This window comes from Drosophila eugracilis, unplaced genomic scaffold (genome assembly GCF_018153835.1).
Source record: "Drosophila eugracilis isolate 14026-0451.02 unplaced genomic scaffold, ASM1815383v1 contig_2154, whole genome shotgun sequence".
NCBI lineage: Eukaryota > Metazoa > Arthropoda > Insecta > Diptera > Drosophilidae > Drosophila > Drosophila eugracilis.
The window spans coordinates 10,910,473-10,932,477 of record NW_024573038.1 but is presented as its reverse complement, the minus strand read 5'-3'; the positions used below and the strand labels follow the sequence as shown (position 1 = coordinate 10,932,477).

The 22,005-nt window shown below is 45.7% G+C and overlaps 4 protein-coding genes across 7 annotated transcripts; 2 read left to right on the top strand and 2 right to left on the bottom strand.

Annotated features, from left to right (window-relative positions):
* Positions 1-2,723: 2,723 nt before the first annotated feature.
* Positions 2,724-8,114, top strand: LOC108104010. Of its 3 annotated transcripts, XM_017209836.1 has the most exons (3): positions 4,775-5,229; positions 5,308-5,591; positions 5,715-8,114. In XM_017209836.1, exon 3 carries the CDS (start codon positions 5,726-5,728, stop codon positions 7,865-7,867), a length of 2,142 nt encoding a protein of 713 aa, XP_017065325.1. In that variant the 5' UTR covers positions 4,775-5,229; positions 5,308-5,591; positions 5,715-5,725; the 3' UTR covers positions 7,868-8,114. The 3 variants fall into 3 exon arrangements, with proteins under 3 accessions (XP_017065323.1, XP_017065325.1, XP_017065324.1); XM_017209834.1 differs by lacking the exons at positions 4,775-5,229; positions 5,308-5,591 and adding an exon at positions 2,724-3,574; XM_017209835.1 differs by lacking the exon at positions 5,308-5,591 and having other exon boundaries at positions 4,778-5,229; positions 5,715-8,112.
* Positions 8,115-8,229: 115 nt separating this feature from the next.
* LOC108104011 (liprin-beta-2) lies at positions 8,230-11,113 on the bottom strand. The gene is made up of 3 exons (XM_017209837.1): positions 10,692-11,113; positions 9,689-10,632; positions 8,230-9,625 (listed from the first exon to the last, which is right to left on the bottom strand). The coding sequence occupies exons 1-3, from the start codon at positions 10,884-10,886 to the stop codon at positions 8,728-8,730; spliced, it is 2,037 nt and encodes a 678-aa protein (XP_017065326.1). The 5' UTR covers positions 10,887-11,113; the 3' UTR covers positions 8,230-8,727.
* A 292-nt stretch (positions 11,114-11,405) lies between these two features.
* LOC108104009 (vacuolar protein-sorting-associated protein 36) lies at positions 11,406-12,841 on the top strand. The gene is made up of 3 exons (XM_017209833.1): positions 11,406-11,562; positions 11,624-12,349; positions 12,402-12,841. The coding sequence occupies exons 1-3, from the start codon at positions 11,467-11,469 to the stop codon at positions 12,777-12,779; spliced, it is 1,200 nt and encodes a 399-aa protein (XP_017065322.1). The 5' UTR covers positions 11,406-11,466; the 3' UTR covers positions 12,780-12,841.
* A 135-nt stretch (positions 12,842-12,976) lies between these two features.
* LOC108104008 (mediator of RNA polymerase II transcription subunit 12) lies at positions 12,977-21,885 on the bottom strand. Of its 2 annotated transcripts, XM_017209829.2 has the most exons (7): positions 21,221-21,885; positions 20,218-21,159; positions 17,996-20,158; positions 17,684-17,927; positions 16,014-17,621; positions 15,220-15,507; positions 12,977-15,157 (listed from the first exon to the last, which is right to left on the bottom strand). In XM_017209829.2, exons 1-7 carry the CDS (start codon positions 21,254-21,256, stop codon positions 14,763-14,765), a joined length of 5,676 nt encoding a protein of 1,891 aa, XP_017065318.1. In that variant the 5' UTR covers positions 21,257-21,885; the 3' UTR covers positions 12,977-14,762. The 2 variants fall into 2 exon arrangements, with proteins under 2 accessions (XP_017065318.1, XP_017065321.1); XM_017209832.1 differs by lacking the exons at positions 12,977-15,157; positions 15,220-15,507 and adding an exon at positions 15,527-15,680.
* Between the last annotated feature and the right edge of the window lie 120 nt (positions 21,886-22,005).

Below are 22,005 nucleotides of genomic sequence, written 5' to 3'. Positions count from 1 at the left end.
CAGGCTAATCGAATAAAACCAAATGGTCAAAGCGAATTTATATTGTATATAGTATAAAGCCCCTCAAAACAGAAACCCCCCCCCTAACCAGAGGGTTAAATTATTGCATATTATTGAGAAAGAAAAAAAACCAAAACTAGTTGCTAGTCTAGATTTTAGCCTTAACACATCAACAAACATATAAAAACACAAACACTTGGAATTTTTTTGAGTGTAGCTTGAGATGCATTTCAGAAGGTATTTCTACAGCTACAGCTTCTTTGTACACTCTATATACTTTCCGTTTAGAAATCCGTCCGTATTTAGCATTATGCAAAAAAAAACACACACACACAGAACACTCACACAAACAAACACACACACACACACGTAAGCAACGGCATGTGATTTGATTTTTTGATAACTTTGCCTCGATTTCGATTTGATTTGCTATTGCCCAAGTCCTATGTAAAATGACATTCGTCTTTACCGATGATAATACCCAGAACAAGAACAAGCCCACACAAATACAAATATTACATCAATCCATTATTTGAGATTTTTGAAGAGCACCTTTAACGAAAACAATAAGAAATTAGCAGCAAAATGTGAATGAGAAACACACAAAATGGAAAAACTAAACTAAAAGAAAAAGAAAAAGAAAAATACTAACATTAAAATTCAGCAAATGACATTTAAAATTAAGAGAACTTGCACTTAATATTAGTAGCATAAATGTAAAGAGACAGAAAATGCCGATTCGTATTTAATTTAGTTTAAAGCAAAAACCAATACCAAAAAGGCAAAACACAAAGGCATGCTTTTACACCCCCAGAAGACGTGATTCGTGATCAGTTCCTTTAAAGAAATCTGTCAAGAGGAATTTCGAATTTCAAAGTCGAAAAAAAGAAAAGAAAAGAAAACCAAACCAAGAGAAGAAATCAAGAATAACAACACATGAATTAAATGTTAAATGTAAAATGGTTTCAGAATCAAAAAGAAATAAAAAAAATATAAATAGAGCATAAACAGGATCACACTAACTTGGCCCTAAGAGAGCCCGGAACAGTTCAAGAGTTTTTCTCTGTAGTCCTTCATTGACATTGAAATTTGATTTGAATTCTAACATCGAATGCACTTTGTACACAAATCGAGCATTTTTCTCACTTACATGCATTTTTTCCAAGATACATCACAAAAGGAAACGGAAATAAGGCCAGAATCATGCACACACACACACACAGCTATAACATGCATACTCCCACATATACATACGTATATATATATATATTAAATATGACAACAAATTTATATTTACACACATTAAATGCCGAACTAACATGGACGATGATCATGATGATGGTAATGATGTAATAGTCAAACGTAGTTGATCGAAACAGATGGATGAGTCGGGAGAGACGTGAAGAACAATTAAGTAAATCATTTATAATAGCAACAAGAAGGTCTTTATATAACTATTTATAGAAATATACGCTATATACTATACATATGTGTACATTAAATACAATCTATGAATAATGCAACCAAAATGGCGAAGTGTGTAAAAATTGTGCATTCGTTCATTAAAAACAAAAGGATGAAAGTAAACACCGAAAAAAACAATACAGATATATATTATATATATATATATATATATATATATCTATATATATACTCAATCGGCCTTTTCCATGATGTTTTGGCACATGGAAATCGGCTGGAAGCCCACAAACACAATTAAATGCTATCGAACAAGAAAACTATTAATTAATTATGGACAAAAAACTATAAATATTTTAATACTTAAAGCATTATTAACAGAAGTATATTTTAAACATTATTTATGCGACTTACTGCAGGATACAACATAAATAAACCCAGCATAATAATAGATGAGTACATTATTACACTACAGTAACAATAACTACCGATCGACTAAAGAGGCCACCGCCACCATCCTAGACAACCATCATTTCCGATCAATTTTGAGTTTCCAAAAAAGAAAAGCTCTGATCCCAAAACTGATCCCAACCATAGTCACAGCTAAAAATAGAAGCAGTAGAGGAGCAAAAGCAGATTAGTTAGATCCAGAGATCGTGGCGAAAGGCTAACCAATAAGTTGAGATGGAGCTATAAATCGTAATAAAAACAGAAAATATCAAACACCCTAGTATTAATTATATTGCCAGTTTCAACAAGAACAAAAATGATATGGGCAAGCAGTGTACATTTTGTTTCGTTTGCCAAAAAAAAACAAAAAACAAAAACAAATTAAATAAATAAAAAGAAAAAGAAAAGAAAACTGGGCGTCGCTGATGGGGCGACATAAGCGCATTGATGATACGGAGGCGGGGACATATTATAAACGAGGAGCAGGAAATTGGATATAGACAGAGAGAAAGAGAGAGAGACCGGGAGGAGATTATAAACCAAGTTATAATTACAACAATTAAATTATTATTAACAATAATTATTATACACAAAAACTTATGCAAATGTGTAATAGGTATATAAACAAAGAACAACTGGCAAGTTAAATAAAAACCAAACAAAACCAAAAAAACAAAAAATTATGAAAAATTAAAAAAAAAAAAAAAGAAATAAACAACAAAAAAAAAACAAACACAAACCACAAAAAATGCAGAAATATATATATTATATATACTTTATAGACATTTAAACATGAAAACAAAAAACACAAAGAAGAAACTAAAAAATAAAGTTGCAAATAATAAACTTTTACCATAAAAATATCATTTACCAGCCTTGTTTCTTATTCCAACGATATGGCAGGTCTGTCTGTCTGGAAAAAATCTTATTATTATTGGCCACCTGGCCAAATTGGCTAACATAACGAAAAGCGAATCTGATTTGAATGGAAGTCGGATCAGGCGGCAGCAGTTCGCTTTTTCGAAGCCAAGCATTAGCATATTCGCTCGCCAATTCTAACCGGCTAATCATCGCAAAATCATCGTAAATTAACAGTGAAAATTATGTTTATAGTGAAGTGAGATATTTTATGTATATTCCCAGGGGAGAAAACTCATATCAATATCTCTGGGAAAAGAGTGAACTTGAGGCAAGGCCAGACTAAAGACTCTTGGTCTCTATAGAATTCGCAAGCGACATGGCTGTGTGTCTGCTGCGAGCGTGGGCGATTGAAGTGGCAGTTATGGCCATAAATACAAATATGTACGTTCGCGTAAGCAGGTATTGACTGTGAGTGTCGCTTAATAAACATGCTAGCAGATAGCAGCAGCAGCAGCAGCAACAGTCGCAGCTGCCGAATAGATGTGCAATATTCAAGAGCTACGCTCCGGATCCGTAGGTTGGACGCCGCTTGCCGGTGATGTAAGCTCCGGTTCTGGACTGCCAGTTACCAATTACCGCTTACTGCCGCCGTCTAACCGCCGTCTAACCAACTGTAGAATGTAAAGCTTCTGCAGGTCGCGAAAAACTCGCCCACCCACCACAGCCAGCGTTTCAGGCGTCATCATTGCTGCACAGTGATCACTGCGAAGTTCGATCTTGCACGCGATGCGAAACAGTCGAAAAACGTTCGACCGGGAATGCCATTCTTTCCAGCTGAAATCGGGTAGGTATTATTAAGTGATCTGATCGATCAATAAGGTTTCCATATCCAAATGAGTCGCTTGAAGAACGCAGCAGCCCCAAAAAGGCATGTTTTCGCATTTGGTTAGTGCTTTTGCTGATTGTGCTTGGAATTCAGATATTCTGAGTATTATCTATTACGTTATTCTTCAGATTTCACATCTAAGATTATAATGAAAGTGCCTCTTTAGCCCATGACCTACTGCAACAGTGCTATCAACATTTATAACATTTTTTTTGTAAGTTCATTTTGCTGTGTCACTTTGTTATGTTTACATTTTGGTCTCAAAAAGATTTACTTTTTTTTATGTTATATTTTGTGTTTAAACTAAATTTGCTAAATTTTATATTAATGTTCTTAAGAAACTTTTCTTCAGTTTATGAAATTTTGGAATTTTTAGGAAGACAAATTAGTACATTTTTCTTTACTAGAGTTTTTAAATATTTTTTCAAACCATAAAAAAACTCTTTAAAAATCTTAAAAAAATTATATTTTCGTAAACTCTTACGATGTTTTCGATAATCCTTTTCTTTCGGTGTATACCCACTCCAGGTGTAACCATAGGTGACCTATATTACCATGTGCTCGGCCCGAAATAGAGGACCCGCCTCGATCCGTTGTCTATTTCGGGAGGTGTTTTTTTCTTTCCTTTCCTTTCCTTACCCGTAAAATCATAATCCGATTGAGGCGCAGGCGATTCTTAGTTGCCCTAACCCGAAGTAGCAAGGTGCTAAAAATAAAATGCCATCAAACTGAGCGATCTTACGCGTATATGCGATCCAACCGAAAAAAGAGAGCTATAAAGAAATCGAGGGGGCGGTGATCGACCAGGTGATACCCTCTGCAATCTCACTTCCCCTTAGTAAGAACACTGCTCCCATTGCAGCCGAGAACTTAAACGGAACCAATTTGTTTTCACCCTGATCTGTTGATACAATAAACAAGTTGGCTGGCAGAGGCGCACAAGCAGCCCATGAATGAAAACCAAACCAAAAAATATATTCCTTTTTGTTGAAAATATTTTCGTTTTTCTTTTTGGTTGCCGCATTCTGCGTAGTGTTGTGGATTGGATGTTTGTCCGAATGGCCAGAGAGCGAGAATGTGAAGATGGGGGGGTTGTGGGGTCTTCTATATGGCCGGCAACAAGTTGGATTTTTCTAAAAATGAACACACACGAAATAGCTTCGTCTTTGGCGTTAAATACAGACCACGACATCCATCGGTGTGTCGAGCAGCGACAACGCATCTCCGCCGAAAGAGCGTAGGAATTTGATTTGATTTTCACTTGGCCCGCTCATCGTCCGCGCTATTTTTCCTCTATTGTGTGTGGGGCGTACTCTCCGCGGCGGTCCATCTAAGGAGCATATTCCGAAGAAGCGATGCTTTCCGCGACTCGGCTTTCCCGCAACTAGTTGCGTTTTGGATGTCAACACGATGTACACGCGTACAGCGGTGATTCTGGTCGATCAACTGCCTTTGGCAGCGTGAAGTGATCTGTGGACTGTGACGATTTGGTGGTGATCCAGCTGGGATTACCCGGACATCTTGAGCCAAGACTGAAACCAAAGACGAGCCCAATAGAGAGATCCCTACTTTTCCAGGGGCACCTTAACAGTACAAACGATACTTACAACGAGGTAATAATAACTCTCTCTACTCCAAAGTCTTCGTAATTCTACAATGGAATAATTTAGTTAAGATTCACATTCATTCAGGCCGGGCATTTAGACCTTTTATGGGCATGCTTTTGGCCCAAGGAATCGAATTTCATGCACAAAAACAACATTTCGGTTTCGGAGCGATATTCGGTGTACGTCTGTGTGTGTTTGGCAAAGAGAGCGCCACTTGCCAGTTCCTTTCAGACATTTAAATAGAATTCCCGTGCTGGCCACCGTTCGAAAGAGAGAATAAGCAGGTCTCCTCCTCCGTCCGCCGGCGATCAAAATAACAACACAAACGGAGGGAAAAACGTGTGTTTCTCGCATCACGTATACGCAACGTATTGGTTACTATTATTTACTTAGCTTTTCTTGGTTTTAATTATTTGAAATAATAAAGAAAATACGATCACGGTTCTTCGATATCATCGAACTAACTTTCCTCTTTCTTACTTCCATTTCAGCCAGGATCAGCATGCAGGAACTGACCAGGGTTTGCGAACTGAATGGCAGTGCTGGCAAGGGTGAGTTAGTGCCAGTAGCGCCGGCCACCAACAATTTGGACCAGTTACTCCCCAACATAAAGCTGGAACATGATCCCGACCTGGAGTGCTGGCTACCCACACCAGAGCACTCACAACTCCGTTTGGATCTGAACAGCACCCGGCTGCTGCTGCAGGGTTCCGACGACCCGCTGATCTCGCATGGCGCCACTAATGACGTCCACGACGAGGACCATCCCTTCAAGACGCTACTGGCGCGCAAAAGTGCCGGTCATGAGACACCGCACAATGGCACTTGCAGTCCCTTAACCAAGCAGCAGCTAAAGGCCAATCTGCTGATGGGCAGCCGAAGAGCAAACAGGCAGCCACCGCAAGAGCAGCCCAGCACTGCCTCACCACAAAAGACAGTTAGGTCGGTGCCAAGCCAAGGCCAAACCCGAACTCGAAAACGAGGCGATGCGGGGGCCATGAAGCTGCGTTTCCACCATCAAGCTCTTCCTGCGGAGTATGCCGCTCATTACGAGGCCACTCAAGGACGTCAGCCACCAAGGCCGGTGTTACCACCGCCACCTCCGCCACCAACTCAAGCTCACGAGAACGTACGCAGTTGGCTGCGAAAGATTGCCGAGATTCAGCGTAGTGCCGAGCGCCAACAGCAGAAGCAACCACCAGCACCTCGTCCTGTGCCACCCACCTCACGATCTTCACCCATCGCAGCCACGTCGGTGGTGCCTGCCAAAATTCCTGAGGTAACCACCACTTCGAAGCGTAACTCTCTGAAATACGCCGACCTGCCTTACATGGGTGAGATCACGCTGGATAACTACAAGCCACGTCGTGGCCGAAAGCCCAAAAAGGCGGACATCTGCCATCTGATCTACAAAAACTATGGCACCATTGTTCCTGCATCTGTGGCGGCGATGCCCGTTAGTGCAGCTCCGCCGTCATCAACTTCCACGATTGCAGTGTCATCCGAGGAGCCTCTGAATCTCTGCCTGCGTGACCAGAGTGGCGATCGCTACTCCATCTCCAGCGGCGACAGTGAGAAACCCACAACGAGAACTACACCGACCACGACCACGACTACGACGGATTGTTCCTCACACCGCACCACTCCACTTAGTTCTGGGAAGCCTTTGACTTTGGAGCTGGCCGGGAGCGAGGATCAGCCCATGTCAGCTGCCAAATTGCTGCTTCAACCGGTTGGCCTATACTACCAGCAGCTGGTAGAGTCATGCAGCCTGGGCGGGATGCCCGTACCCCTGGAGACAATCGAAAAGGACAACCAGCTGTCCCTTAAGATACCGATTCCAAGCGGCTTCTTTGCCAATGAGACCACGCCGCTGGCCATGCGCAAGCGGAAACGGTCAGCGATCTTCATCCCGCCCATGCCCTCCGAGCATTCATCAAGTCCCTCGAACGAGGTGAGCATCTGCAAGTTTAAGTTCACCGGCGGGGCCAAACCCACGCTGCAGGAGAAGAAGATGCTCTCTGTGGACGCGGAGGGAAACTATCGGTATTACAATGGAACCGGGGACAAGACCATGCGAGGATACGAGTTCATCTCGCGGGATCAGCAACAACAATTGCAGCAGCAGCAACCTCAGGGCCAGGAGAAGCTCTACGTGGATATACCACCACCATCGACCGACCTCAGCCCTGAATTGCTGCACATATCACCGGAATCGCCCACGTCAACGCTACTCCTTCCTAGCACTAATCATATGGTGACAGCAGCGGCGCCACACAGTCCAGTCTCTCAGTGCTCCAGCTCCCAGAGTCCAATGCCCGGAACCGTGTGCCCCAGCCAGTCGCAGGGCAAATCCCCGTCAGAGAGCGAACGAAAACGACGATCCTCGCGGCGATCAAAGCAACGAGAGAAGCTGGAGAAAACCTTCAAAGAGAAAGGCTTCCTTATCCAAACCCAGCAGCTACAGTCCGCCGAAGGTGCCACGTACTGCAAGTTTAGGCAGCTAAAAAAGTTCACACGCTACCTGTTCCGCAATTGGAAGGATCACATACCGGAAAGCGATTTAGCCAAGCACCAGAGCGGCAGTCGAGAGAATATCCTGCCCAGTCAGGAGACCCAAGCTGCCGCCAACCAGGCTACGTAAGCCTTGCCAGAGGAAATCCTGGAACAAGTCACACAAAGCACTGCCAAAGATTTAAATTTAAGATCAGATAATGGCCGGTCAAGTACCGGTCGGCGTTGCCAGTTGAGGGTGGAGCAGAGCAACCCATGCCGATTCCGTCCATGCGGGCTACCCAACAACACGATCAATGATCCTCAGCCACGCTTCCTAGTCGTTCATCAGTTTTTCTAGTGCATAATACAATGTTATTGTTAACAAATAAACTCAATGTTTAACCGTAAAAGTCAAAACGAAGTAATAATTTATGGTAAGAAATCAAAAGGTATTTGTTGATAAACAAAGAATAGTTTTATAGTTTTCAGTTAGCAAAGTTAGAAAACATATTTGGTTGTAAAAGGCAACGTAGTTTGTATTTTATAAAATATCCGTCAATACAGTTACGTGTTAGTACAAAAGATAAACTCCAAAATGGGCGATAAGTCTATAAGGGTTATGATCGCACTCAAGGTCGTTTCAATGCCATTGCGAATACTTCTCGTTATTATCGTTATGCTTATTCAGAAGATGTCATTGCATCCCAGATCCAGATTATCCTAAATGTTAGTTACAGTTAATATAAAGATTTCCAAAATGTTTGCTGGTATGCTTAGGTTGACGAAAGAATTTTAAATCGAATTCATTCGAAAGATGTTTGGAAGATTGGGCGTGCCTGTGTTCAGATAAATTCTCACTAATATTGTCGCACGTTTTGTGGATTTGGTTGCTTAATTGGTTCAGGTGGCAGTTCGTTCGTTTGTGTAGGGATCATGGGACAGGCTTGAGCTTACAACTAAAAAACATTTTTTTCTTGCAATCTATTTGTGCGTCTGTCGGCTTCATCATCAATTCGAACTCATTGAGCTCTCATGGTCCTTGGCCGTGTCCGCCAGAGAAGACTCCGGCACCCTGGCATTCATTGGGCACACATACTCTGTCCAGTCTATGTCGCTTTGTCCCTTGGAGCTCTTGCGACGCTTTAACGAAAACTGTGTTCTCTTTACCGGCTTCAGCTTAGCAGTAATGTTTAGGGGTTGGTATCCAGGTGCCGATTCGGCATCACGCTTGCTGAGGATGACCGGCCGACCTACCAGCTCCTTGAAATGCATGGCCAAATGACGGCGCAGTAAAGACTTGCTCGGTGGTATTGACAGAAGGTCGGCCAACAGATCTGCATTAAAGCGCTGTTCATACAGCATCAAAGCGCCGTGGACACCAGCACCACGCAGATTTGGCGTGTATTCGGAGAGGTCAATGGTCTGTAACCAACCCATTATTCGGTGCGCTGTCCATAATTCTACGTTGTCTCTGTCCGGACTGGCTGCAGCCTCATCTTCGCTGACTACCTTAATGGATCGTCGAATCAGTCCCTCTGCATTCCAAGACAAACGGCGCATGCACAAAATTCCCGCTCGCAAAGATGCAATGTGTAGACAGGAGCTCACGTGCAGTTGGGAAAGATCCTCGAGCGTTAGACGATGCAGCATCCGTCCGTCGACCTTGGCCTGCATAAAGTAATCCTTGTACTGGGGCAGACCAATGTCATCCAGCCAGCGCAGAACCCAAGCCACATCCAAGCTGGATGCTTTCAATGTCAAGTCGTCGAATTCCTTTCCAGTTAGGTCATCGATGGCCAACAAGATCTTCTTTCGGTGAAGCGGTAGCTTCAGGTTGAGCTCACGTTCAATGTCGACAGGCGATGCGGTAAAGAACGATACAGATGGATTGGCCTTCAGCCACTTTCTAAGGACGAAAAATTGTCATTATTCACTTACTCGTTACTATGCTATGCTATGATGAACTTACCGACAGTTGTCCTCGTAGGAGCCCAGACCCATGTATGCCAACCAATTGCACACTTCCTGGGGCCCCCAGGTGCTCCAATGCTTTTCGTTCTCACCGAACAACGGTGTTTGGGCACTCCACTCTATTCGTCCTCCAGCGGTTGCTCGGGAACCGCCTCGCCGGAACTCGGGCTCCGCCTGCTCCAAGGCAGTCAACTCACAGTTGCTGCTGTTACTGCGCCGCAACTTGCCTAGTATGTTTCGCAAGCCGCGAGCAGATCGTTCACGAAGCTTAGGTGAGGGCGTAAACTGCGACATGAAGCTGGAAGTCATAGCATCCTCCGCTTGATTAGGATTGTCTTCGATCAGAATTTGTTCGTTCGAGGCAAAGACTACATTCCGCTGTTTGCCGCTACTGTTGGCATTCACGTCTAAGGCACGATTGTTATTATTATTAGCCAGCTTGCCATGTGACCTCGGCAAGCTGTGGAACTGCGGCTTGATCTGATGACGCAGTGCAGATGGCGGCGTTTTAGGGGACCCCAGGAAGGGCTTCTGGTTAATATTGCTCATACTGCCGTACGGAATACTGGCTGAAATTATGCCGCTTCCATCGTTGGCTTGTTCCAAGGCAGTGCGGTGTAGTTTCAATTCACTTAAGGCACTCATCAACTGCAGCTTTTGCGTTTCGTAGGCCGAACTCGAAATCATTTGACGTTGCAGCTGTTCCTCCTTGGTGCATAGTTGCTGGCTCTTTTCTGTTATAAGGCCCTCGAGCTCTATGATCTTGTCAGCCTGTTCGGAGACACGCTCCGCAAGCATTTGATACTGCAGAGCCAATCCCTCCTTATCGCGCTGCAGGCGTCGCATTCGTTCGTCGGAGTCTTGGCGCGGTATGTGTGTCTCCAGCCAATCGCTGATGATGGCCGCAGTGACAGGATCCGGGGCTGGAGCAGCCAGACCGACCTAAAATAAGCATATCAGCCCTGTGGTTTCTCAGTCTTATCTTATTTTGAGTGACTCACCTGTTGCAGGGCGAGAGCCAAAGTCTTTGCTGTCGACAGAACATTGGTGGCCGAAATCAAGTTTCGCTCGCTAAGCGTCAAAGAAGCTCCTGCTCCCGATACCGATCCCGCCTGGGTGGCCGTGCTCGATATGAGGCCATCCATTTGCTGAAGGGCTGCCTCGAGCATTTTACTGCCCTCCGTCACAGTCGCCATGAAGTCCAAACCAAAGCCTCGCTAATCCCAGGTGATCGATGTGTGTTGCTTATTGCGCGACTAGTGCATTGTTATGTAAGCAGCTCAGGAAAAACACATCATTTTGCATATGTTTGTCGGAAAATAGCATTTATGGTTATAAATTTTAGCACTAATTGGGGAAAACTATCACGAAAATAGAAGTGCTGCTGCACCGTTTTGCTTCTTCTTTATCTATACCAGCCCAGAGGTATATCGATAGTCCGCGCCCGCACGATATTCCTTTAGCAAGGCGATAGATTTCTATGTAACAATGTAACATATCATATATCGCAAAGAGTTTAACAAATATATTACATTAATATATCTACGTATAAATATATTGACAAGAACTCAAAATTTTAATATTTTGTATGAAAACTAAAAACTGAAACCAAACCAAAAATATTAATACACATATATATTATAATCTCCTTAGCCGATGTCTACTGTAAAAATATGTTGCCATCTCTAAAACACAAGTTAGTCACGCAAGTTAGGTCATCTCCAACAAATGTCACAACAAACAGAACGGCGAAACATAAAATAACAGGTACCCGAAATGAATCGCTTCGCCTATGTGGAGGCCCGTTTGAGTTCTAATGAATCCTTTGTCAGCCGCGATAACAAGGTGAAAATATATGATGGCGACCAAAAGGTGAGCTGGTGAACCCCCTCAATCAAAAACCCAGTGTAATATACTACATTAACGTTATCAGACGGAGTTTGAGGAGGGCGAAATAGTGCTCACCACGCACCGACTTTTCTGGGGTCGTCCTGGAGAAATAGCCCGGGCCGCCGTAACACTTTGCCTGCCACTTAGTTATGTGATATCCCTCAGCGAGGAGACAACTGCCTCCAACTTCTTTGGGCGCAAGACTCGCATAATTATGCATCTTCGTCCTCCGGCGCCGAACAAAGGGCCTGGACCACTGGACACCAGTCGAGCAACTCACATCAAATTATCCGGAAAGAATGGACTAAGCGTGGAGTTCCACAGCGCTCTGCGGGAGACTCTTAATGCCCGCGTCTGGGAAATAGTTCTGAGCAACGAAACTGTCATTAATGGATTGAGCAGTAGTCCAGTGTCGGAACCAGCCAACGATAGACTAGCTCGCATTCAGAAAAGGACAGGAATTGGCGGCATTGAACGGCATCTGGAGGCGAAAGCCAAGGCAACGGATGAGAATATAGCAATGGCCTTTCAAGATCTTAGTGTACTCATGGCCATGGCGAAGGATATGGTTGGAGTGTCCAAGACAATTAGCAGCAAGATACGCGAGCAAAAGGGCGAAATATCCGACGATGAAACGGTGCGTTTCAAATCCTACTTAATGAGCTTGGGAATCGACGATCCCGTGACGCGGGATAACTTTACTAGCAATTCGGCTTACTTCAGTAGCTTAGCCCGACAGATTTGCGAGATGCTGCTAGATCCCATCGAGGTAAGAACTGAACTAAATATATATTCATAATCACCAATGTTTCAATCTTTAGGAGCAAGGAGGTATGATGTCTTTGGCTGACGTTTACTGTCGAGTGAATCGAGCCCGTGGACTTGAATTACTTTCGCCAGAAGATTTGCTGCACGCCTGTGAGCAGCTTAGTGGTCCTATACGCCTACGCAGCTTTCCCAGCGGTGCTAGAGTGCTTCAACTGGAATCGCACGATGATGCTCTTATTGCAGTTGACACATTGGAAAAGGTTGAGGCTGCCGAGTCTCTGGCTGTCGAGGAACTTGCCAAGCAGCTTGGAATCTCTCTCCTGCTGGCAAAGGAGCGATTACTTGTTGCAGAGCGTCTGGGCAAAGTGTGTCGCGACGAGTCCGTGGAGGGGCTACGGTTCTATCCTAATCTGCTGCTTAACCGGGGCTAATTTAACTGTGAATGTGCTTGTTAATAGATATGCTAAATAAACATTTATTACTTTTTACTTGACTAGGATGCCTAAAGGTGTTTTTCTGAAAAAAAATAATACCTTGAAAAATCTATTCATTCCAAAAAGTAGCTTCTAATTCTGCATATTATTAGAATGTCCACTAAGCATAGTTTCAGAATGACAAGACTAAAATGTATAATTCATTTCACACTTTATTGATTAACGGAGCTTTTGCTTTGACTTTGTCGGCGCTTCATTATTTTATTTTGCTTCTGTCGTAATTTAAATTTTCGTTTAGTATTTCTCAAGAGTTTTCTTCGTAATCAGTTTAATGAAAAGTTTCTACAGTCAGGTATTTTGATAAGCAGTTATTGAATTGAAATTACACATTTATATTAATAGTGGTTTTCGTGTTTACATATATAAATATCTTATGCTGCTGCTTAGATTGCTCCGCATTACATTAATAAATCTTTGAATTACGTTTCAATAACCCTTTGATCAGACCACACGTATATCATATTATCAAGTATGTATATAACTTTCGTACTCAGGTTTTTTGGCCAGTTCTTTGCGTCGCTTTGCTTGAGTAACATTTTTCCCATTTCGTAATGCTTTTCAATCATTCATCCGGTTTACGTAGTACCATGTTTTCTTTTTCGTTTATTCTTCTTAAATCACATTTATTATTTAATATTAACATTGAGTAATTTATGCTTGAGTGTGTTTGTTGGGTACGGTAGGGAATACGGGTAATGGTGAGGTTAATTTGTTTTTACTTTTCTGGTTGCTGGTTTTTGTTTTTTGTTTTTTTTTGTTGAAGAGGTTTAGTTTTAGTGTTGTACAGCTGAATCAAACAATGCTAAACAATGACAGCAGAGTAGTAACATAAATAAAATCGTTACTTAAATAAATAATTTCCATCTACAAAAAACTGGCTTAGTTGAAAAACAAATTTGTATATAGTCAAAGCGTTACTTTTTACACATCCTTACTCGATTTGCAACTTCATTCGCCTGAGCTCCATCAGCTGCTCCTGTCTCTCTAGTTTCATTGTACATTGAGCTATTACAAATAAATTGTTAAAATAAGTTTTGACTTTTTGTGTATTTTGTTTTGCTTTCCGTTGTTTTTTAATGTTTCTGTAATTGGAAGTACTAAATTGGTTGAGGCTACGAATTGTACATTACAAACTAAAATGTGTGTTTTCTCTCTTCTTTTGTGAACTTAAGCTATGCAATCGATTAAATAATTAGCAATAATAATTTTAATAGTAATAATATATGAATATTTTTAATTGCTAAAATGAACCCCTAACCCGGTTCATATGCTCTCGTAGCTAAACGTAATCATAATAATTAGAATTTCTTTACAATTAATTTACTTGTTTTGTTGATTTTTCTCTCCTCATATTATTGCTTTCCTTTTGTTTTCGGCGACTCCCATGATTTACAGCTTAAAATTAGCACACTTAAAGAACTAGTCTTAGGACTTAACGAATTGGAGTTTGGAGCCAAATTGATAGGTGTTCTTGTGTTTAGTTTAAATGGCGATTGGGCGCGGGACATATTGAAACAATTTCCATATATATATATATATATATAATATATATGCGTATATACAACTAGATAAATATTATTAAGACCTCTACACCTAATTCGTTCTGCCAAGGGAGACACAATTAACACAAGCGCAGTCGGTAGAGCAGGGCCAGGGACCAATACTGTGGTTCAGCTCCAGCTCCTAACTAGGTTGCACAACTATGAGCTGCCATGCTGTTGCCCATGCAATTTACACTTACGATTACACATCAAAACATATATAGTTATATGGGTATACAATGTACGGTAGTAGTGATAGTTAGGAGGTAACCATAAACTATAATATCAAGCAATACACAACGCGTAGCCTTTTTACTTGTTCGCTCTAATGCTTCATCATCATCTCTCAGTCGTCTCAGTCCCCGGCAATCCACATCCTTTACTTGGTCGCATCGGTGGTTGAGCGCCTTCGATTGACCGCCGCCTGTTGTTGTTGCTGCTGCTGCTGTTTGGCCGCTGCCAGAGCCGTCAATGTCCTTTGACTGATGGCTCCCGTTGCGGTAGTTGCCCTTCCAGCGATTTGAATATGCTGCAGCTGCTGTTGCTGCTGCGGCCCCACCTGCACTTGGTTGGGACTGGGCAGTGTCTGCGACGAGACCGTTGCGGTGCTCTGCTGGTTGAGTATTCTGTGTTGTTGTTGCAGTTGCTGTTGTTGCTGCGACTGTTGCTGATGCTGTTGCACGGGCGCCTTTACCGTTTTCAGTTGTAGCTTCTGCGCGGACATCACAATTGGAGTGGTACTAAGGTTGGCGCTGTTGGTTACTACACTGCCAGCTAAAAATGGGAAAAAGAATTTCGCTTGTAATCGCCCAAAAGTCAACGGAATTTAAACTTACAATTCACAGGGGTTGTTGCAATCTTGAGCGTAGATCCACCAATCTGCCGCTGGGTGGTGATGAGCTGTCTGTTAGCCAATTGCTTAGTGCCCACCACCTGGACGTTTCGGGCCCGCGGCTGAATGGTACCCAACAGCTGAATGGCCGCCGTACTGTTTCCTCCCGACTGCGCCTGAATCGTCTGCTGCTGCTGGACCGTCTGCTGGGCGATACCTATACCACCACCAACACTTGAGGTACGTATTGTTTGAGGATTTAGTTTCTGTACACCGGCACCGACTATTTGAGCTGTAAGCAGAGAGAGAGCAGAACGTGGGTGTGCGGGGAGATTTTTTTGGTTGTTGTTTTAGGTTGCAATGAGAAATGTCGAAGGTCAGAGGTCGGGGAGCCGCCAACTTGGACGTTTAACCAGTACGATCTGTATGGTTATGGTTATACATAATGGACTCTCTAATCTCAAACTGATGGCATTTCGGGTTAGGACACACAAGACACATAAATCGGATTGGATTAGTTTAGTTGCATGAGGGATCGAAACGAGTTGTTAACGGGTTTGTGTTGTATGATGTTGTTGTTGTAAACGAGAAACGAAACAGAAACAGAAGAGAACAAAATTAAGCATGTTCAATCAAAAGAAAAGAGTTACGTATAAATAATATGGTCCGTTTATAAATAAAGATTGCATCAATAAGCCAAATCCGGAGTCACAAATATCTCTTCGGCCCGGCCGAAACGGATGTGCAGCATTCTAGCAAGCAGCCTCTGCACTAAATTCGCATTTTTCTTTTACTCACCAATGGGAAGAGTCAGCATGGCTGTGGTGGCGCCGGTTCCTCCTCCGCCACCTGCATTACCGCTGTTGTTGCTTCCCGATGAGACTCCTGCGTTGGCGTTGTTTGTTATGACCACTGTCTGGGTGCCAGGTCCTGTCGAGGGCAAGCTCACAATAGTGCCTGTTGGAGGAGCATGCTGCTGCTGGTTTTGCTGATGCTGCTGCTGATGGTGCGCCGCCGATTGCGTTTGCAACGTTATGGTATGTGGCAGTTGCTGTTGCTGGCTGGAGACCGGCACCGAGACAAGAACACTCCTCTGTTGACCCTGCGCTGTGCCGGCGCCCGTTGCCGTACTCCCTGACTGCTGCTGTTGCAGACTATTTCCTGAGAACTGCAGGGAAATGGGCTGCGTGAAGCCGGGAATCTGCACCTGGACATTTTGCAGACCGGCAAAATTAGCCATTGCACCCTGCAGCTGTGACAGATTAATGCCCTGCAGATTCAGGGTGGCAGTTGTCTGTTGCTGCTGCTGTTGTTGTTGCTGTGGCGAAGCAGAAGGCTGCGGATGCGGACTAGACATGGGCGAGTGTATTGAAGAGGTGGCGGGAGAGTGAACAATGGTTTTCGTGATGAACTGCTGTGTCGGCTGTGGTTGCTGCGGCGACATATGTGGCATGGAAACGGCAGACACGTTGGAAGTGACATTGCTGAGGCGTTCCAGCAATGCTTGATTTTGATGCGTCTGGGACGATTGCGAGTGATCCGAACCCGATGGCGAGGGAGTAGCCGCATTGGTCAGCAAAGCGGACAGAGCTCCACCACCACCGCCACTACTGGAGGTGGATGCTAGATTGTTTGGCACCGCAAAGCCACTGGCATTGGAGGCGTTGGAATCGCTTCCCGGCGATGGAGCTGCCATTCCTACCACAATAGCGTTGGGTGGCGCAGTGGTACTGTCCCTTCTCAGCGAGCTCAAGATACGTTGCTGGACCGGACCCGTTGGACTCTGAATCCAAGCTGCAGCAGCCGCGGCGCTATTGCCTGATGAGATCACTGTGTAGCTGGTAGTGGGGTTTGTCATAACCGCTGGCGGTGAGGCCAACTGTGAGGCTAGCGCCGACATGGACACTCTTACTGTCTGATTACCGTCGCCCGCTTGTTGGTGGTGTGACTGCCCGGCTTGGTTGAGGTTGACCGCTATCAAATTGCCAGCGGAGTTTGTGCGAAACGTTGTCGTGGTGGTTCCTCCACCTCCAATCTTTCGATTGGCATTCAACAAGTTTTGGAGCACTTCGCTAGATTGCTGTTTCCGCTGAGTACTCACCAGCGTGGGTGTTCCCCGTGTGGTTTGTACATAGGTTGCAGTGGCGGCATCAGCTGTGGCAGGGGTCGACTGTTGCTGGTGCTGCACAAGTGTCAGCGTCTGCGGTTGCTGCTGGCCGGTCGAGGTGGTAAAAGTTCCACTAGCCACTGGGGTGCTGGTCATGGCAGCTGGAGCACTGTTGAGCAGGTTCAAAATTGATGCGTTGCTGGAGTTCTTAAGTGTGGTTGCACTGGTGCTGCTCCCGTTGTTGTTGCTATTGTTTCCGCCGGGCGCTGCAGGATTGTTGTTGCTGGCCGTGTTTCCCGCTGTAAAGACCATTTTAAAGTTATTTGGAAAGCTTCCAAGCCAGAAAATGACTTAAGCTTACATTGTTGTTGATGTTGTTGATGCTGCTGTTGCTGTTGTTGCTGCTGCTGCTGTTGGTACTGGTTGGCGGAGTTCATAATGCTGTTGACTATGGCATTTATTGCAGGATTTGGATGTATGGCCGTATTGTTGTTCATATTGTTATTATTGTTGTTGTTGTTACTAGTGGCAGTTGTCTGTTGTTGCTGTTGCTGTTGATGTTGCTTCTGCATGGTCTGTTGCTGTTGAACCTTCAGCTGCGTTTGCTGCCGTGACAGAAGAGTACGATACAATTATAAAGGTGTAATGATAAATTGATTAATGTTTCACTTACCAAAATTGGAACATTTGAGTTGAGCTGGGCACGCAATGCTGAATTGGCCCCCACCACAGAGGTACCCTTTACCTGCTGCTGCTGAATGGTGGCAGGCTGGATGGTTATACCTGAGTGTTGCAGTGCCTGAGCCAGCTGTTGCGATTGCTGCTGGGGTTGCTGCTGCTGTACAAGGACAAGGGAGCCATTGCTCAGACTAACTTGGTGAGTTGTTGTGGAGGAATTGCTGCTGCCGGTGCCCAATTGTTGAAGATGAATGTGTTGCTGTTGCTGCTGTTGTTGTTGTTGTTGTTGCGGAACAATTTGTGTTGCAGCTTGTTGTTGCGGTGCCTCAATTGTGTATGTTTGTTGTTGCTGCTGCGCTGGCTGTTGCCGAAAGTTTTGCTGTACATTAATGACATTACTTCCAGCCAAATTAAGAGTCTTTTGTGTTATTTGTTGTCGAGGTAACGCCACATGGTGGACTGTGGCTGATAGTTGCTGTTGCGCTTGCTGGGGTTGTTGCTGTTGTGGTTGTTGTTGCTGTTGCTGCTGTTGTTGTTGCTGCTGCTGGGGCTGTTGTTGCTGCTGCTGTGGTGGATTACCTACAACTACAACTTGCTGATGCTGTTGTTGCTGTTGCATTTGAGCTTGCCGCTGCTGCTGCTGTTGTTGTTGCTGCTGCTGCTGCAAGAGGATTCGCTGTTCGTTCGTCAGTCCAGTGTGAGTCACGATGGGCGCATGCCCTGGTATCAAATGCGTGATTTTGACAGCCTTTCGCCCCTCCTCGGTGAAGATCTCGCGGAATTGCTGAATGTATCGATTTGCATGCACACGAGTCCCCAACGCAAATCGGCACGACTCCCCGTTGCGCTCGCCCTCCCGGTAATCCCGGTCCACGTACAGTTCGCCGAGATACTCAGCATCAGAGGGGCGCTGGAAGATGGACAGTTTAATGTGGTACAAAGCCCGTCGACCTTCGCTGGCTTCACGCTCTGTCTCAAGAACATATTCCTCGATTAGTTGCGGTTGGAAGTTGTGACGGCAATTCGGCTGGCAGCCGTCCTTGCAGGCCTCGCTGAATTCGTTCAAGGGCTCGTAGGCCTTGGCGTACTTTTCCACGCTGATCACGTGCTCGGGCACCTTCAGATTGGCGGGATACTCCAGTGTGGGCGGTCGAATTGGGCGGATGACCTCGTGTGGTCGTCGGGGTACCTTTGACGTGAACGACGAGAGCATGGCCCCTACCAGCGGATTGTTGGTTGGTGCCGTAGCTGGGGTTGCGTTGCCGGTACCACTGCTACTCCCTGTTCGCGGTCGCTGTCGCAGACGAGCCAAGTAATCGCACAATTCCAGGCCGTGATGATGGGTAAACTGGTCCAACTTGCGCTTCCGATTGATCGCCGTTTGGGTGAACTTTTTCATTTGACGGCGCATCTCGTGGGAGTTAAAGAGCTGACGCTGATGCTGGGCGTTGATGGCCTGCCTCCCTATGCTAGGATCCGGCTCCAGGCACAGCGGCTCCGCCGTGGCCAACACCAGCTGGCTCTCCAGGGCGAGCTTGTCTTCGGCCGGCAACTGGCTGCCCATTTGTTGCACTTCCGCAAAGAGGGTGGCATTCGTCGGCCTGAGCAGGATGTGCTTCATATCACAGATATTCGTTGAGGTGGCAAATGTCTGGCGGAAGTCGCGGATTTGGGCTATAACGCATCCCGCGTAGAAGACGCTCGGCTTGGCATAAACTCGTGTCCCTTCACCATCTGACAAACTGACCGTCTCCGCTCCTAGCAGATCCATTAGAAACTCCGGCAGCATCTCACGATCGATGCACTGCAGCAGCAGATCATTCTCGTATGGCCACCGAAGCACCTCTACTAGTCCGAAGTCGTGCTTAGCCTGTCCCATTTCCACTTTGGAGTGACTTTCGTCCAATGCAGCTGGCTTTGGCCGAGTTCGATGACTTCCTGGTCCTGCACCCGTTCCCAATCCCACAACTTCGTTCGTGGCCTCGTCCTTGTCTATGGTTGACCATTCGTTCGTTTGCGGGTTAAGCAGCATATGCTCGTCATAATGCAAGGCCAGTGAGTATCCCTTGTTGCCGGGATACAGGTTAACCACAATCGTGTTGAGCTTCTCCCGCTCCACAAGCCGCTCCAGGGTAAAGGAGCGGGTGCGTTGCTTTAGCTAGAAATTTTGAATAAATGTAAAACAGATATATTCATTTGTTTAACCATAAGACTTACCCCTGTCTCGGCAAAGTAGTTGAGGTCGTTGCTCAGCAGATGTAAATACAGGTCCCTTATTTTCTCGTGAAGATTGAAGAACTTGCTGTTGGTTGACTGGCAGGCGGAGGAAGGTGGCTTGTTGTTGCTGTTGGAGGAGGCAGCGCCGGCGCCAGCGCGCGCTGATTGCGACGACGAGGTTGCCGTGGAGACTGAGGCGGCGGGTAAAGCTGAACTGCGACTAGAGGAGCTGCTCTCCTTGCTACTGCTATTGGACTTCTGGCGCTTGCTTGGCGACGACGAGGGTGATGCCAAGACATGATGATTGTGCGTCTGGTGGAGGTGATGATGGTGCAGGTGGTGGCCGCCGCTACTGGCTGTTGAGTTCGCGGATGGTGGCCGCTTTTCTGACTTCTTGCTGGATACACTGGCCGCTCCTGTTGAGCTATTGCTCAGGCTAGAGTTGACGCCGGGCGGCGTTGACAACAGCAGATCGGGTACCACTGGCGAGGGCGACGTAATGGAGTTAAAGTTCGACAGCGTTGTAGTGGAAGATGAGCACGATGAGGGCGACGGAGCGATTGCAGTGGGCAGGCCACTGGGCGTGGCCGAGGTGGGCTCCGTGAGCAGGCCGCCCAATGAGCCGCCTGTGCCCTCGGTGGGAGACTCGTCGTCATCGAATATGCAAATGGGCGGCTGGGCAGGAATCTGTGGTATGGCCTGCAGCAGGCTAGTCTCCAGGTACGACTTGCTGCTCGACGAGGCGAACTGCTGCTGCTGGAGGGTAGGATGCAGCTGGTGGTACGACTGCTGGGGCTGCAGTTGAGGCGAGTTACCAGACGTGCCGTACTGGACGAACTGCGTCTGATGGACGCCCGATCCGTGGGCGTGGACCGTTAGTCCCGGGACATGATCCGCGTTACTGGATCCCTTTAACTTCTTGAGCGTGTCATTTATAATAAACTGGCAAAAAAAAAATTGTAAATGAGGATTAATCAGTTTTAGTCAACAAATAAGATCTTACATCGGCTTCTTGGCATGAGGAGTCCAGGCTTTGCATGGTGGTGCCAGCGGATTGCTAGGGGGTTCCCAACGGAGGATGGCGCACTCAATTACCGACGACATCCAAGCATCAGTATATGAGCAATCCTGGCCAGGATCGGCAGCATTCGCATTGCGCTCGCAGGTGTCCGTTACCTGTGAATTTTCTTAGGACCGTAGACGCAGGGCTCCGTTGTTGTCTCCTACTTTCGCTGGCTGCTGCTGCTGCCCATCGGTTAGTTTCGCGACACCACACTTACCACTGGGCTGGCGGCATTAGGATCGGGAAGAGGATGGGCTGACCGAGCCCCGATTGGATTCGCTACTCCAAAGGACCGAGATCAGATCCCGACTACGATTTCTGCGGTTTCTTCACTCTTTTTCCACTTCCACTGCTGCTGCTGCTTTGCGTGACATTTTCTCTCTGCGCCCCTCTGCCGATGAACCCTCTTTCTGACGCTGCTACTCCGTGAAATCGCAAGGTCGCGCGCTCTGCTGCGGTTATGGGGCGAACAGTGGGCTAGTTCTTTAATAATACGCCGAGGATTGCTCGCTTTTAATTGTTTTAAAACTTTGTTTTATGCTTTTTTTGCAATGTAAATGTACTGTACGATTCGTGCCGTGCGAATGCCAACAATCGTTATCGTTCGCGGTGAATGGCACAATCGCCGTTCCGATACTAGTTCAATGTGCTGTTTTTATGGTGTGGTCACACTGGTTCGATTACACCGTGTGCTGTAAAGCGCGCTGTTATCGAACTGTTAACCG

Coding starts and splice junctions, on each gene's coding strand:
- LOC108104008 (XM_017209829.2), bottom strand. CDS start 21,256: ATGCAAAGCCTGGACTCCTCATGCCAAGAAGCCGAT. Junction 20,159..20,217: donor ACTACTTTGCCGAGACAGGG/GTAAGTCTTATG, acceptor CAAAATTTCTAG/CTAAAGCAACGCACCCGCTC. Junction 15,158..15,219: donor TGCAACAACCCCTGTGAATT/GTAAGTTTAAAT, acceptor TCCCATTTTTAG/CTGGCAGTGTAGTAACCAAC.
- LOC108104011 (XM_017209837.1), bottom strand. CDS start 10,886: ATGGCGACTGTGACGGAGGGCAGTAAAATGCTCGAGGCAGCCCTTCAG. Junction 10,633..10,691: donor TGGCTCTCGCCCTGCAACAG/GTGAGTCACTCA, acceptor TGCTTATTTTAG/GTCGGTCTGGCTGCTCCAGC. Junction 9,626..9,688: donor TCCTACGAGGACAACTGTCG/GTAAGTTCATCA, acceptor TTTCGTCCTTAG/AAAGTGGCTGAAGGCCAATC.
- LOC108104010 (XM_017209834.1), top strand. CDS start 3,517: ATGCGAAACAGTCGAAAAACGTTCGACCGGGAATGCCATTCTTTCCAG. Junction 3,575..5,714: donor TTCTTTCCAGCTGAAATCGG/GTAGGTATTATT, acceptor CTTCCATTTCAG/CCAGGATCAGCATGCAGGAA.
- LOC108104009 (XM_017209833.1), top strand. CDS start 11,467: ATGAATCGCTTCGCCTATGTGGAGGCCCGTTTGAGTTCTAATGAATCC. Junction 11,563..11,623: donor TATATGATGGCGACCAAAAG/GTGAGCTGGTGA, acceptor TAACGTTATCAG/ACGGAGTTTGAGGAGGGCGA. Junction 12,350..12,401: donor TGCTGCTAGATCCCATCGAG/GTAAGAACTGAA, acceptor TTCAATCTTTAG/GAGCAAGGAGGTATGATGTC.